This window comes from Odocoileus virginianus, chromosome 27, assembly GCF_023699985.2.
Source record: "Odocoileus virginianus isolate 20LAN1187 ecotype Illinois chromosome 27, Ovbor_1.2, whole genome shotgun sequence".
NCBI lineage: Eukaryota > Metazoa > Chordata > Mammalia > Artiodactyla > Cervidae > Odocoileus > Odocoileus virginianus.
In genome coordinates, this window is record NC_069700.1 from 33,061,322 (window position 1) to 33,078,165 (window position 16,844).

General features: G+C 41.1%; 1 protein-coding gene across 3 annotated transcripts in view; it reads left to right on the forward strand.

Annotated features, from left to right (window-relative positions):
• STK38 (serine/threonine kinase 38) overlaps positions 1–16,844 on the forward strand; it is a 41,206-nt gene that overhangs the window by 21,328 nt on the left and 3,034 nt on the right. For all 3 annotated transcript variants that reach the window (XM_020875802.2, XM_020875801.2, XM_020875803.2), the window contains 7 exons: positions 2,146–2,269; positions 4,754–4,908; positions 8,171–8,273; positions 9,353–9,414; positions 14,850–14,967; positions 15,949–16,072; positions 16,284–16,379. In XM_020875802.2, coding sequence (XP_020731461.1) covers positions 2,146–2,269; positions 4,754–4,908; positions 8,171–8,273; positions 9,353–9,414; positions 14,850–14,967; positions 15,949–16,072; positions 16,284–16,379 — 782 coding nt within the window. The remainder of the gene's footprint in view (positions 1–2,145; positions 2,270–4,753; positions 4,909–8,170; positions 8,274–9,352; positions 9,415–14,849; positions 14,968–15,948; positions 16,073–16,283; positions 16,380–16,844) is intronic.

Consider the following 16,844-nt stretch of genomic DNA (forward strand, 5'->3'; position numbering starts at 1 on the left):
GTAAAGATAAAGGAAGTCTCTGTTCGAATTAGAATTTTAAATGAATTAACTTAAATCGTTAGCTCCTCTTGCTGATGGACTCAGCTCCCTAGGTTTGATCTCAGCATGGTCCAGTTAAAGTTTCCGGCCACAGACTTGACCTGGGGCAGCTGTCCTGAGGAAGCCGGCAGCAGCTTTATGGGGCAAATCCATCACTTCTGAGTGGGCTGACAAAGTACAGATTCATAGTCTGACTTCTTGTAGGTATAGGTGCCCTCTCCAGAGGAAAACTTCTTATTTGCTTTTACAAAACTGAGCAGGAATTACAGCTACCCATTTAGAGTTCCGGTTGTTATTCCTCACAAGATGGAAGTTTCTGCTACCTGGAAAATGAATTTTAGAGGATAAGAGACCAATGTTTAGCTAATCTCTTCCCATTTCTCTTCCTGTGCAAAAGGACAGCCTCTGGTTGTGATGCCCATGTAGGGTTAGGATGGGCCCAAAGACCGACTGTTCCCTCTGCTCTCCTAGTACCCTGGCTCACAGCTGGCACATAATCCACACCCCACTCAGTGTTTAAGGAGCAGGGGAAGGGAGTCTAGAGCCCACCCCTCCTGTAAAATTGCCTGACTCCTAGACCTTGAGTTCTTGACTTGCTGTCTCAGCCCTGGGAGAGAAGGGCAGGGTGTGGTCACCGTGCCTACAGCTTGCCCTGTGACAAACCGGGAATGTTGCAGTCACAGTCCTGCCCTCTAAGGTGAGTGACAGGTGATGGTGGTCATGCCTGTCCTTTACCGTGCGTCCCTGCAGTAGGCAGAGGCCTTCACAGGAGCCAAGGGAAACAGGCGGGTGAAGTCAGCTCCGTGCAGTCTTTGTGTAGTAACTGACTGGGTCAGAGCCAGCAAGTGGCATGAGCATTTCCTCACATCTTTACTGGGCTTCATTCTAATTTTATAACACCATTCCTTATCACCGTTACCTTCTGCCATTTTTCCCACCCTCATGCCATAAGTAGAGATGTAAAAATGTAAAATTTCTAAAACACTGAAGTTACTTAAAAATTTTCTTGAAAACAGTTTTCGTAGAAACTGAAAACTCAATAGGAGTTTTAGGCCCATAGGAGTGAGCATGGAAGGATGAGGCAGGTTAGGTGTAAGACAGGAGAGAAGGCTTTGGGGTCTGTGTCCGAATGGAATGGAGAGCGCCTGGCTTTGCTGAAGACATTCCATTAAGACAAGCACGCAGAACATCCTATCAAACAAAACAACAACCAGGGGCTGAGTTTGCCAGTAGAAGTGCCAGTTTGTGAACTTGGTATATCTTCACCTCCAAACATTGTAGGAGGTCCCGGGCTGGAGCGCATGTTAAAATAAAAACCTCTACTCAAGGATCAGCCTGAGTCTTAATAAATTTAGAGCTGATTCAACACAGTCTTGCAACTTAACAGCACTTATACAAGAAGAAAAGGGGTGGGACTTGGTGATATGCAACAGTGTTTTGATTATTATTGTATATTTAAAGTAGATGAAGTCAACTTGATGTTAATAAATTAATAAAGAAATCCTCCCAAACCTTTGGCAACTTGGTCTCCCTAGCTAAATATTTCAGTAAAAATAGAAAACTGGCAGTGTCATAAATGAGTAGACAACTCTTCTTAGCTGTTCTCGTGTTTCAGTTCAGTAAGAACTGAGCACCTCCTGTGTGCACAGCCGTGGCCGAGTACTGTGGCATCACAGTATCTGGGATTGTCAAGCAGGCACCGTCTTGGCAGATGTCACTGAAGACCCGAGGCAGGATTTGCTTATAGAGAGTCTCATCTTGGGGACTTACTTTTGTTAAAAAAGGATTATTAGATCAAAAAGATATGCAAAAGAATGGTAATTTTAACTAATCAGAGGTTCACTTTATAGTACTGTTAAAGTTTCCATTTGCATTAAAACCATTGAATTTTGCCACTTTCAAGTCTTTCATCACTCAAGTTTTTATTACCGAATACCTTCAAGTCAAATGTTGTCAAATTTTGAGTTCGTAGGTTTGCCTAAGCATAAGCTGTATCTTTTGCATCATCACAATTTAATACTCAACAGTATTTAAATTGTTTAAGCAAATATGCAGTCTGATAAAGCAGAGCAAGGCTTGTCATTAATCCAATGCGTGTACCTCCAGGTTGGCCACATTCGTGCGGAGCGTGACATTCTAGTGGAGGCAGACAGTTTGTGGGTTGTGAAAATGTTCTATAGTTTTCAGGATAAGCTAAACCTCTACCTAATCATGGAGTTCCTGCCTGGAGGTAATTACTTGACGATGAAAGGTCATTTTTCCTTTTTGTTTTGTGGTTTCTCTCTTACATGGATTAACCCTCCTTTCTACTTTTAACCGTGCTCACAAAGTTGCTTTCTGTATCTTTTTAGGTCTGTAAAGGAGGTCAGTAATCTGTCTGTGCTGGGTGCCTTTTTACAGTTTTAGGGCCATAAAAATAACCTTCTCATTCATTCTCATGATTTCAGATGGATATTTCTTTTCTTTTTAAATATATAGAAATATACTAGGAGCATTGCCTGTCTTCCTGTCCCTGGGAATAAGTCTTTACCTAAGTGACAAGATTGATTGAAGCTATTACATTCCTTGCTTCAACTCCCCCCCCCCCCCCGTAAATTATAAAGAGTGAATTTCTCATTACATATATTAGTAGTCACAATCTGTTTCTTATTTCTGAAATTTCATGTTTTTGGTAACTCGGCATGTACATCTTGTAAGACTGCTCCAAAGTAAACCCAGAATAGAACATGCGTCTGTTCTGGGGAACACAGTCTGTTTCCCAATGAGCAGATAAACTGTGAGCACACTGGTAGGGAAAAAAAGAAAGCTTTCTCTTTTTATGCTTTTATATCAAAGCTAATATAATTGAGGCATAATATTTGATCTGGTGACAACTTTTAGTTATATCTAGGGTCATCAGTACTTTTTATTAACAGTTGATGAAGATTAGAAAAGAATCTATATCACAGAATGAGGAGAAACTTATAACATTTAGGTGTCAGTTAAATAGGAGTGAGAACCAGCCAGCCCCCTGACGTGCGTCTCCACAAGCTTTACCTGCACTGTCTTCTGTAGCTTCCCGTGTTCCCTGGACCCTGCCCTTTGTACTCGGTGGGGCTGGCCTGCACAGCCCAGACCCTCTGGCCTGAGCGCTCTGATCATCTGGGCGCGCTTGCACAGGTGAGGCCACTGGCTGCTCTCCTGGGCCACTGTGTTACGGCCACACAGGTACCTCAGAGCCGGCCCCACTGATGTGCCTCCAGATTGAATCTTTGGCGGCCAGGAGTGATTAGGAAATCATGTTTTTCAAGTTTTGGGGCAAAAAAGGGAGCATCTTAATAAGTGGCTTAATTTTTGCCCAAGGGTAAAATACCCACTTTTCTCCTTCCCTCAAAGTTAGAAATAAGCAGCATGACACACTATTAAAATCTGAGGTTTCTGTCTCTTTTCCGTTTTCTAACATAGATTGCTTTCTATGCGATGTGAACTGAATCTTTCCTGTTTCTTTTACCTTTATAATGTTTATTCATATTTGCTTTGCTTTCATCTGACTGTTGAATTGGATCAGAATCTTTTTTTTCACCATTGTATGTTGATGGTATTAAGCAGAAATACTTAAATTTTGACTTTGCAGAAAACTAAGGAAGTTACTGCTTAACTGCTAAAATACTGACATTGTGTTGTAAAAGTTTGGTATATATTTAAGTACCCACAATAAGCACTGGAGAAAAAAACCCCACTGATCTTGGGAGGTGTTCACTATGCACGTTTGGGAGGCAGTTATTACACATCCTAGTCTGTAGCACTTTCTTTTCATATTTACAACAGCTTTTGTTGACTAACACTTTGCTTCCTAAATCCTACCTTTTTATATATGTTCTAGTGTTCTGTGAATAGACATTGGAAAGCTTGTTTTCAGCCTCCCCAGATGTTTATGTTTTTGTTTGGGCTTCCCTGATAGCTCAGTTGGTAAAGAATCTGCCTGCATTGCAGGAGACCTCTGTTATATTCCGGGGTCGGGAAGATCTGCTGGAGAAGGGATAGGCTACCCACTCCAATATTTTTGGGCTTCCCTTGTGGCTCAGCTGGTAAAGAATCCACATGCAATGCAGGAGACCTGGGTTCAATCCCTGGGTTGGGAAGATCCCCTGGAGAAGGGAAAGGCTACCCACTCCAGTATTCTGGCCTAGGGAATTCCATGGATTGTATAGTCCATGGGATCGCAAAGAGTTGGACACGACTGAGTGACTTTCACTTCACTCAGCCTCTCTAATAATGGCAGTACAGCCATTGTTAGAATGTGGAAACGCCTTAGAGAAGTTTGCAGGTATTTGTGCCAAGTGAAAAGTAAAGTAGCTCTTTCCCCAGTCCAAAAAATTGTCTTAAGCAAATTTATTGATTGATTGGTTTATTATTTTAGTGTGAGAGACATTTCCTTTCTCCAAAGTTAAGTGGAAATCACCGCTCAGGGGTCAGCATCAGTTAGCTTAGTGAAAGTGTTTTGCCATCCATGGCTGTGAATTTTATCTTTTAAATGTTAGAAACTGCTTACCATTTCTGCTCATATCAGGCATTTCCGCCCATAGTAGGTCATCTCTGGGATATAGCAGAGACCTATTTAGCACCGCCTTATGGTGGCAGGTAGGGAGGACATATCTGAAAACTGGCTGTTACTCACATTGTTTTGTGTGTTTGTGTGTGTGCGTGTATGTACTTTGTATCTTTTTGTTTCCAGGGGACATGATGACCCTGTTGATGAAAAAAGACACGCTGACAGAAGAGGAGACTCAGTTTTATATAGCAGAAACAGTGTTAGCCATAGACTCTATTCACCAGCTTGGATTCATCCACAGAGACATCAAACCAGACAACCTTCTCCTGGACAGCAAGGTACTGTGAGGAGTGCAGGCTGACCAGTGTGTCCTTACCTCCCTGAGCAGCCTCTGCCTAACACCCGCATGACCTTAATCAGTCGGGGAGCTGTGAGCTCCCTAGGGTATTTTCTTCTTTTCTTTTTTAAAGGTAAGAAAGGCTTATGAATTCCATAATTTGATTAAATTTTCCTCTTAAAGAACATTTTGAAAAATTATTAAGCATAAAATTGATTTAAGTTATTTTGTAATGAAGCCAAAGATAGTCATCTTCTCAGATGATTAACTACACTAACGCATCCCATGTCAAGAACCCCTCTGTTGAGGATCCCAGCTCAGAACTAGGAAGTACGGTGACAGCAGCAGTAATCTGTACAAAGCTCAGCTTCCAAACCCTGTGCCCTGTGCTTAAAGCAGAGCCCTGCTCAGCCTCGCTGATGGCCTCTTTGTAGTTATCTTTACATATGCTCATGAACTGAGTTGCCTGATTCTTAAACTCTTGACAAATCAGAGGAGAATCCCTGTGCTGCTATGTTATTGATGCTGCTTGACAAGTTCCTCCACCGTCTGGACCTCACTCATCTGTGAAGTGAATATATTAATTGGGAGACGCTCCAAAGTCCCTTCCAGCTTTAAAATTCTAGATTGTTGTGTTCTGGTACATAGAATTGTTGTCTAGATTGAATTCTTCTTTTAAGTAGGAAAGTAAATTTAATTCATAGGGTATTTTCCTTTCTTACTGTCTTTTGATAACAGTCTTTGGAAAAAATCTGAAGTTTTAGTCTACTTTCTTTGAAAACCTTAATCTTTCTGTTTCGAGAGAGTAGGAGATTTGTCCAGTAATTTTTTCTGGTTAATAGTTTTTTTCTTCATTATAAGAATAACATACATACATAGTGGAAAATTTGAATACAGAGAGCTATAAAGAAGAAAATGTAATGTCATTGTTCAAATTATTATTATTATTTTTTATTTAAATAAATAAAGTAGTTTTGGCTGTGCTGGGTGTTCGTTCCTGTGCTCAGGCTTTCTCTAGTTGCGGCAAGTGGAGTCTGTTCCCCACTTGGAATGTGTGGGCTCCTCATTGTGGAGGCTTCTCTTCTTGCGGAGCACAGGCTCTCTGCGGGCGGACTTCAGCAGTTGCAGCACGCAGGCCTGGTAGTTGTGGCACACAGGCTTAGCTGCCCCATGACATGTGGAATCTTCCCCGACTAGGGACTGAACTCGTGTCCCCTACATTGGTAGGCAGACTCTTAACCACTGGACCACCAGGGGAGTCCCAGTAACAGCTGTTTTAGTATAATAGCTTCAGTAGCTTTCTCTTTGTGTCAATTTATGTACAGTTAGCATCCTCAAAGTAAAATAGCTTGGTATTCTGCTTTTAAAATGGTAACGTGTATGAGATTATTTTTCTGTCCTTAAGTTCATGTATATTTTAATAAAGTAGTAGCTCTACTTTGTGTTGTCCTGGGTTCAGATGCCTTGGTCCTGTACCCAGTGCCTTACTGCTGGCCTCATTGTAGGCTAAGTCTGTGTTCAAGGCCAGCAAACATACTGAAGGCCAAGAGCTGGGGACTCAGTCTAGCTGAGGAGGACCGGGGACACCTGTTTGGTGCAGACATGCTCTCTACAATATGCCAGCCCAGACTTGTAGAGGAGGGCTCATTTATGTGTTTAGCCATATTGGTTGTAAAAGTGAAAATGTAGACATTTTAAGTTCTTGCTGTATAAATGAGAAGAGCTACAGAATTCTCTGAAAATCTAGGTTTGAACAGCATTTGCTCCAGGCACTGTTTTTTAAGACTGTTCTGGAGTTGTCTAGGTAAAACATGTAGTTAAAGCTGTGAAACACTTCCCTGGCTTGTGGAACAGGTTATTTGCAAATCTGAAAGGGAAATAGCAGGTTAGTAGGCTCAAAGCCATCTTTGGTAGTTTACCTTTTATGCTTAAGCCTGCGTGTGTGTATACACACACACAGAGAGCCAAACCTAATGAGATTAAAAAGAAACAACAGCACAGAAAGCTGCTCTTAAGCACAGCTTCTGTAGCCTTGTACCCTGGGATGTTTATATGTTAGGGACCAAAGACCACAGATGGGGAAGTCACTAGGGCTCAGTCCTTGGCCACATCACTTCTGACTGTGTGACCTTGAGCACTATAGAGTTGCTCCCAGCAGCAAGAGTTGCTCCCCTAGTTTTGGTTTTACCTCCTTATCTAACCTAAAATTTTGGTAGGTGAACATTTGGTCCTGACTATGGCCATTTGGTTCATGACAAAAGTTCCTTGAAATTTGGTCCAATCCAAAACATGCATTTTAGACAGAACTAAATACCAAGGACCTTTTGGTGTGGATCAAATGTCCTGTAGTGGAAAATCTCACCACCCCTCGAACACCCTCTTCTACCTTAGAGAATCAGGGAAGGAGCCTTACAAGCCTTAATTCTCACCATTTGTGCCAGGAAGATACCATGATTCGCATTTTCCAGATAAGATCAGGGGTTGGAGAGAAAGAGCTTTGACTTCTGGCTTTGGTGCTGCCATTTCACCAGCAAGTCGTTTAATGACTCTGAGTCTATGAAAGGTGGCTTAAGAATTATAAATGAGACAACACATTTAAAGGCGTGGTGCCTGGCTCATAGGAGGTATGAGTTTTCTTTGAAGAGAATGGTGAAGTCAGAGACTTATGATTGGAATACAGTATGGCAACACTTATCAAGAACTGTACAATGAAGTTGATTCTCTTTGTCTTTGGAATAGTTTACTCCTTGGAATTTATCCCAGTGAAATAATTCAAGTGGAGAAAAAGCTATGTGAATAAAGACTTGCTCAAACAGCCTTTTGTAAAGACCATTCTATGTATCATGCCTGACTAGGGTTGGGAACACGGGCTCTCTCTGGCTCAGGGATGCTTATTGTAATCCACATGACTTGAGATTGGATTAAGTAGCATTGGGGGGATAGGTAGACAATGATGTACTGAGTCATTTGAATATTATATAGACGTTAAAAAAATCTTTGAAGAAACACAGAATATTGATTGAGGTAGTTTAAGAGGTAAAATTAGATGCTGTGGATACACCCAAAACATATAATATTTGTATAATAGGATTTGGAGTGATCTTTAATTCGTTTGCTGGTATATATTTCTCCCCATAATAAAAGCAGCAGCAGCATCCTTTGGTTGTGGAGCTGTAACGGGTAATGCACAAAGCTGGAGATGATAGTGTTCTCTTCCACATCGTAAATGCTCATCTGTTCTTGCCCTTGTCTCCTCTCCATAGGGCCACGTGAAGCTTTCTGACTTTGGCCTTTGCACAGGACTGAAAAAAGCACATAGGACAGAATTTTATAGGAATCTGAACCACAGCCTCCCCAGTGATTTCAGTAAGTGTTAACAGTGATGGTAGCCTTTTTATCCCTGGAAGAGCTATTCCCCCTGGTAACCAGAATATGCAGCATGGAGTAGGAGATTCTCACAGTTCAAGTCTTTCGAGAATAAAAATACCTTCCCAGATTTGCCTGTGATTTGTACTATGTGGTGAGAGAAGATGAAGGCCACCAAATGTGTTAAGGCAGATGTCCCAACAAGCATTCTTTGGAGCTCTCCTGAGAAAGTTACAAGGGATGAACAAGGAGCAGGCAAACAAAAGTAGTAGAGGAAAAAATCCTGGGAACAACTCCAGGTTAGATTCACCATTGGTGCTGTCAAGGCAGAAAGAAGCTTGCGAGTTACTTTCACTCTGTCAGACTGTTGAAAATTGAAAGTGAGAGGGTTAGTCACTCAGTCGTGTCCAACTCTCTGTGACCCCATGGACTGTAGCTTACCAGGCTCCTCTGTTCATGGATTTCTCCAGACAAGAATACTGGAGTAGGTTGCCATTCCTTTCTTCAGGGGATCTTCCCAATCCAGGGATTGAACCCAGGTCTCCTGCATTGCAGGTAGATTCTTTACCATCTGAGCCACCAGGGAAGCCCCAAACCATTGAAACTATGTAGTAAAATTACATTTCATCCTTGGGAAGCTATGTCTATAGTATATAATGTATACTATACAGAAGTCTCTGATTATGTAGAGTTACTACTCTTGGGGGGAATTTGATAGTAATTTGAAAAGTTGTGCGTGTTTTAGGTCCACTTTGGGACCTTCGCCTCTCTCTGATGAGACTGGATTCCCTGTGATTCTGATTCAATTCCCTGTAATTCTGTTTAAGGCCTGTCCTCCTCTCTGGTCATATTATCTCCAGGGAAGTGCAGCTTACAACTCTCTGTGTGATACTTTGAATTAATGCTTTAGCGCCTCTGACTGGGGCTTACGGATTTGGTGGAAAATGTATCTTGTAGCGTTCTTGGTGTGTGGACAGAAAAGCGAGACTTGAGGGTCTCCTGTGGCTTGAACCAGAGCCTAAAAAAGGAGTAAACATTCCTGAGCTTTGCTTAGTAGAACTTCTTTTCTCTACTTTCAGCTTTTCAGAACATGAATTCCAAAAGGAAAGCAGAAACCTGGAAAAGAAATAGACGTCAGCTAGTAAGTAATATCTGTGGCTTCTTAAATGCTACAAACCAACTATGAATCAGTTTAGAAATATGCACATAAATTTGCATTTGATAAATGTTTGCAGCTTACCTATTCCTTGTTTTAAATTACCTTAAGAGAAGCCTGTCATATTGGTAGCACCAAAAGTGGTATTTTGAAGGATCGCAGGTATAAAATGAGGTTGTTTTGGTTGTGACATTTTCAGTGGATGACCTCATTCTGACCTTTTACATTGGTGACAACTGCTTTCCTTCCTCTTCTATGTTTTCCCTCTATTTATGGTGGTAAAGGGTTATATTTGAGGTGGAGTTCTCTCAAACTGAAACTAAGTACAAATATCTACCCAGAACTTCAAGGCTGTGGTTCTCAAACTTGTGATTGACTTAGTCAATTCACCTGCCCCACCCTTTCCTATGTTATGGCAGAAAAAAGAACTTGGTGATTAAAAATTGGAGAGAAATTTAAGGGAAATGCTTACTTTAATAGTTCATGTATATACACATAAAATCATGCCCCATAAGCTTAAAAATAAGTAACGTTATTGCATTTACCTCAGTAGCATGGTGGAACTTATTTAAATAGTGCAAATTTACCAGTGAAATGTTCTGTCTAGGCAAACTTTTATTCTGATTCATTGGTTCATAAATTGCAATGCACATATCCCAGTGTCTAGTTATCGGGAAATTATTGACCAGATGTAATAGGAATGTATATCCCTACATACTAGGCTTTGCAAGAAACCCAACAGCAAATTGAAAATAGTAAAGCTAAACTGGCAGTGGGTCATTAGAAAGCAAGAATGGCAAGGATGGAAAACTGTGACTAACTTGGAATGATGATCATGTGTGTGTATTTCTAGAAATGGTGGCATTTCTGCTTGTTGGTGTACACAGTTGTAACTTGGCAGGTTTGCCAAATACTGTGTTTTGGCCAGAGTCCTTAGTAAAATACTGAATTAGGGTTCTCTATGGTATTTCTAATAATTCATTTAATATGTTGCTAGTAAGTACCTGTTAGTCATATGTGAAAGTTGGAAGCCTTAGGATTAAGAAAGAATCAAAGAAAAGCTTGCATTTTTTGGATTCATTTGAGGCCCATTCAAGACCATGTTTTGAATATTATGATTTTTATGTTAAACCTGGGCCCTGGGAAAGGCATTAACCTAAACCAAACACTTTTGGAAATATAATAAATGAAATTAATCTTTGATATCTTTTCTAACATTAATTTCAGGATACTAAAGTTTGGTATACCTAATCACATCATAGCCTTCTTAGGAACTCTGATACTCTTTAAATGTTTAAATTTTATAGGTGGTTGAACACCGTTTACATAGGTTGTTAAGGATTAGGGAACATTGGGAACAAATCTTCTCAGATGCTTCTGTTGTCTGTCATAGAGCGGTAGATCTTAGCCTTGGCTGCTCGCCAGAATCACCTGGGAAACTTCAGAATATACTGATGTCTGGGTCCCACCCCAGGAGATTGTCATGCAGCTGGTTTGGGGTATATAGTCTGGGTACCCGGTTTTTTAATGGGGCTCTGGGTGATTCTGCTGTGCAGTCAAAGTTGAGACCGTCTACCTAGGAAACTGTTTCTTAGACAGTAGCTCCTGCAATCCTGGGAGACTGATACTTATCTGTGTTTTGGAAGGTAACAAAAGGTAAGGAATCTTCTATGATTAAAAAAATTTTTTTTTAAAGCAAACTAAGATTTAATCTTTGGCCACTTTTATTTTGGGGGTAATTAATCTTAAATACCTTAAATTATCCTCATACTCTGAGAAGCTTTATGCCCTTTGACATACACCAGAGAGTCATGTCAAACTTACTAGGAATGCCTTATAGGTTTATAAGGAAGGAGGTTCCACAAGTTCTACATTTGGAGTTAAATGTCTTTTAATATTTGCTATTCTTTAATTTGAATAAACTTAGGTTCTCATGCTCTGGTTAAGGTTCTTGCCTTTTTATCTACAGTGGAAGTGGTCATCCTCATATTACCTCCTTTGATAACTTGAAAATAAAGCTACCTTTAGTCTTCACAAGGTCATTTAACCGTGCGCTTTTGACCTTTCATAAGTGATCCCGTTCTGCTAATAGAAGGTTAATATAAGTTAATGCTTAGTATAAATTTATTACTCTAGGGTAAGCCTGACATATGTAATTGTTCACCCAGTCTGTTCCTCTTCAGTCTGTTGAAAATCACAGGAAACAAGTGGAGGCTGCACCTTCCTCTCTGGCCGCTGAAATTCCACTCTGATGTTTGTAGTGCCAGCATGGTCCTGGGCGACTGTTAGGCCAGTAACCGATTAGGACATAGGTATGGGTGAAAGTCGCTCAGTCGTGTCCAACTCTTTGCGATCACATGGACTATACAGTCCATGGAATTCTCCAGGCCAGAATACTGGAGTGGGTAGCCTTTCCCTTCTCCAGGGGCTGTTCCCAACCCAGAGATCAAACCCAGGTCTCCCATATTGCAGGCTTATTCTTTACCAACTGAGCCACAAGGTATGAGTCAACCTTTATTTATTAAACAGAGGTAAAAGTTGAAGTACGTCTATGCGTCTAACCTTTGTCAATAAATTTTTTTTAAGTGTAAAATTTACAGAAGTGATTAAGAAAGAAATTAAATTGCTATTTCCCTTAAAATCCTAAATGAAATAGTAAGCTGGAACACATCTGAAATTACTCTTAACAATGAACAAAACTTTTTAGAGCACAGCTGCAATTGACACTGTAAACAACACTCAGACAACAAAAGGAAAAAGAAGAGTATAGATTTGAGGTATTAAGAGCTTGAAGTTGGAGGACACGTCAGCATGGAAAACAGAGGTTGGGAAGGGGGCGGTCCCTGATTGCCTGTACTTAGCAGGTGGGGCAGTGAGTGTGGGCTCTCGAGGAGGGGCTCTGTCTGGCTGCCAGGTGAGACCGTTACATCAGTTTGGAACCTGCTGTTGCCTGCATCCTGGAACTCCAGGATTTCTTTTTGTACCTTAGTATCTTGAAGTTATTTTTTTGTAGCAAGAGATCTCAGTTTTACAATGGAAATCTTCAGACAAATAGGATTTACTTAACATCCAGCTTTGCTGGAATATATTTAGTCTAAATTGAAGGGTTTCTATAGTTTCTTAACTTTTATAATTAGAATTAAAATATTAATGCTTCTTGGGGAAAGCCCAATCCATATTTCAAACTTGAAAGATTAAAAAAAGAAGTGGCATTTATGTTATTTAACATGGATATTTGAAAGAAAACAATGTACAGTTATTCATTTGGAAAAAATGAATTCCTACCTTACAGTGTACACAAAAAAATTATAGATGGACAATAGAACTTTACAGATTTTAGAAGAAAATACGGGGCAATATGTGTATGACTTCAGTAAGGAAGTTTCTTAAGTAACATACTGAGAAATATGTTCATGTGCGTACCTACCCTTAGTCAGATGCCCTGGAGAAACTCCTGCACCTCTGAACCAGGAGACATGTATAAGAATGTTTATTGCATTTTCATGATAGCAAAAAACTGGAAATAACCATGTCCATCAGTAGGAAAATGGTTACATTCTGGAACAGAATATTGTTTATAGCAGTGAAAATAATTGAACAACAGCCACATGTGACATTATGGATCAAATTTAAAAATAAACTAGAGGAAAAATCAAGTAGCAAGCAGAAGATTGCGTGTAGGATGATACCATTTTTACAAAGCTCAAAACTAAGATCTCATTTTGAGAGACTCGTGGCAAAATTACTTTTTAAAATCAGAGGAATGGAATTCTGTGTCAGTTCAGTGGTTAGGATTCTGAGCTTTCACTGCCAGACTCAAGAGTTTAATCCCTGGTCGGGGAACTAAGATTCCACTAACTGTGAGGCCAAAAAAAGTTTTGTTTTTTTTTTTAAGTTAAAAAGAATTCCAGTGAATCAATGATAAAAGGTGATGCAACTAGAAAAAAAGCTAATAGTCAAAGGATCTAAACAATAGTTCACCAAAAAAAAGAAAACTGAATGTTTGATTAACAGATGAATATGCACTCAGCCTTACTAGAGATCTTGCAAATGAAAACAGCAAGATCCTATTTCATATTCATCAGATTGGTAAAAATTGAAGAGTCTGGCAAAGCCAAGTGTTGGTGAAAATGGATCACCAAGAGCTGTCCCCACTGGGCATGTTTAAAGAGGACAACTTGTCCACCTTGGAGGACAACTGAAAGATATCCCATTGAGTTGAAGATGCTCATAATGGAAGACCCAGCAGTACTCCCAGTGCTCAGGAGGTGTTACAACAATGTTTATTCAGGTATTTATACTTGTTAGAGTGAAACACTGGGGCAGCATAAGTGTCCATTTACAGAAGAATGGATAAAAAACATTGTGACTCTTGTATAATGTCACAGCAGTGTATAGCAGTGAAATGGGTGAACTAAGAGCTACATGAATAAATCTCAAAGTCATAATGTGGAATAAAAAAAGCAAGTTGTAGTATTGTAGAATAATACAGCATAGTATGAAACCCTTTTTTAAGAGTTGAAATATACAAGGAGTAATACGTCATTTATGCGATTTCTATAGAATCATAACACAGCAACTTCACGTCGTTATGACTTCAGTGAAGAGGGAAGGAGTCTCACTTCAATCGTTTACATAGTTTTTTTAAAAAGACAAATGACCTGAGAGAAACATATCACAGGTTATTAACCTTTCTTTAATATAGGTAATGGGTATATGGATGTTGTATTGTCCGCGGTTTTTTTTTCTATACGTTTGCAGTGTTTCATAATATTTTTTAAAACCCCACACAACTGTGGCTTTTAACTTTACAAGTTGTATAACTTGACAGCGCTTAGATCTGAGCTTTCCCCACTGGTAAGCCCTCAAACGCTGAGCACAGGAAGGCTGTGATTGCGCTTCACCTGGTAGTGCAGTCCTGGTGTGAGAGTAGATTGCTTGAATTTAGAAAATGACCACCTAAGAACTATTACATACATGTTTCAGTTTGGTAAGTAGACATTTGTAAACCTTTGACCAATAGTTTATAACTTGACCTTTACTTTTCAAACGGGGATCTACCACCTGATTAGTTCTGAGGCCTTAGGCAAAGTCGTTTTGGGCGTCAGAGTTTTATCTTCAGAGTCCTCTTTGCTGAGTTTTGTCATGGGCTCATAAGCATAAAAGTATCAGAGCCTGGCACACACTGGGTGCCCAGTCTGTTTCGGTAGTGTTACACCTGACAGATGCCTCTGACCTCTGCCTTTAGTGAATGGCCTCTCACTTCACTGACAAGGCTTTATTTCCATTTTGGAAGGGCTGTTGCTTATTTAGTCTGTGGGTAGTAGCTCTAGGTGGTCTCAAAGCCTCTGGTCTCTAGGACAGAACTCTGGGCGTCTGCCTTCCTGCCAGGCCTCCCTGACATGTGGTGCGTGTTTCAGGCCTTCTCCACAGTAGGTACTCCTGACTACATTGCTCCTGAAGTGTTCATGCAGACCGGGTACAACAAGCTCTGTGATTGGTGGTCGCTGGGGGTGATCATGTATGAAATGCTCATTGGTAAGTCGCGTGCTTTCAGGAACTTTTTCTGTGGGGTCAGGAAAGAGCCCTGCATTGATAAGACTGTTTCAGTTGGGGTACTAAGTGAGCACTTCTCCCCCCTTGTCTTTCACTGAGAAGTTTCCCAGGTAGAAAACTCTGGGTCATCAAATGAATCCCACTGTATTTGGGCCCATGGGCACCCTGTCATGGCTTTGCTGATCATTTATCATGGTTTTCTCTGACTTTTCCATCCTCTCCATCTGGCAGCTCTTTCATTCACTGACATTTATTAAACACCCACTGTATTCAGAGAGCCTTCACTGGGCAGTATTAGAAGCTCTTACTTGCTGTCCCCCTTCTCTCTCAAAGCCTTCAAAGCATGGACCCCTCTGACCTCTCTCCCTCTTGCTTGGTGTATCTGTATTTAGGGGACATGTCCATGGGGCTGCCATATGCCTGAGCCCTAGGAGAGCCCTGTCAGTGGTGGCCTAGAGCGAGTCCGTGTGAATGATGGTGTGGCAGCGTCTGGCTGTTGTCTTCGGAACGTGGGATGGTTGCCTGTGGAGGGGGATGTGATCTGTGTGAGGGGCAGGTGGAGTAACACGCTGTGACTGCCCTCTCCCCTGCAGTTCTCAGGCGTGGGGTCACTTTTCCCAAATAAGGATGTTCCTAGAAGGGGTCGTTTCTTAGTGTCACATCCTTTCTTTTCCCTCTTGGGGCACAGGGAGCCCTGTGTCTACAGCTCGGCTTCTGTCCTCCCTCCTCTTGAGCCTAGCTGGCTCCCTCATGGTATCAGAAGCACAACTTCACTTTGGATTTGGGAGGAAATGAACAATTGGTTTAGTTGTTTTCTGGGATGAGTGGGAATCCTGTCCATGTCACATAGGAAAGGATACATAGGATCATTAAAATTCTATTAGAATCAAATTAAGTGGAATAATCTCACTCAGATTCAGAGTTCTGGGATGTGAAAGCTCCGAAGTTCCCTTTTCATTACAGGCTACCCACCTTTCTGTTCTGAGACCCCTCAAGAGACATATAAGAAGGTGATGAACTGGAAAGAAACTTTGACTTTTCCTCCAGAAGTTCCTATTTCTGAGAAAGCCAAGGATCTAATTTTGAGGTATCAGAGAACATTTCCCCTGTCCCCCACCTAGGCCTTTTGAGATGAATGAATCCATTTTTTTTTTTTTTTTAAGAAATTTCATCATTTTCTAGGTCTGCCTGCCCTCTGCTTCCTCCCATTTCTCTCTTTTTTTAAAAAAGGGGGAGGTTATTCCTTTCTTTTTCTGAGAAGACTACTTGAGGTGTGCTGAAAGGCCTCTCTTTTCCAGATTCTGCTGTGAATGGGAACATAGAATTGGAGCCCCTGGAGTTGAGGAAATCAAAAATAATTCTTTTTTTGAAGGTGTTGACTGGGAACATATCAGGTATATCCATATAAAAGCTTTCAGGATAATTTGAGTCTATAGTTTACTTAATACTAATTTAGAAGCCATTACTGGCATGCCAAATATGGGAAGAGAGCTTCTTAGAAATTCAGGGTCTTGTCCTGATTTTTATTCCTGTTAAGGATTGGGAGTTGGGACTTCGTGTCGGCCATGTGCCACAGGATTCGTTGAAGCCAGCAGTTGTTTCCAAAGTGAAACAACTTTGGATTCCATGGTGAAAGGACTGCCTGAGCATCGTGTTCCACTTGCTTTTTACCTCGGACACACCAGTCTCTAGTGTTGGGGGCCACCAGCCAGCCAGTCTGTGCCCACAGGTGGAGGCTGTTGTTGGGGGGTAGAGAAGGAAGAAAGGAATGGGGGGCCGGGAGGCACAGAGGGGAGGAAGAGGAGCATGAAACTGCTGTGGGGGGTGGGTCGTAGAGCGCTGCCAGTATCTGCCCACAC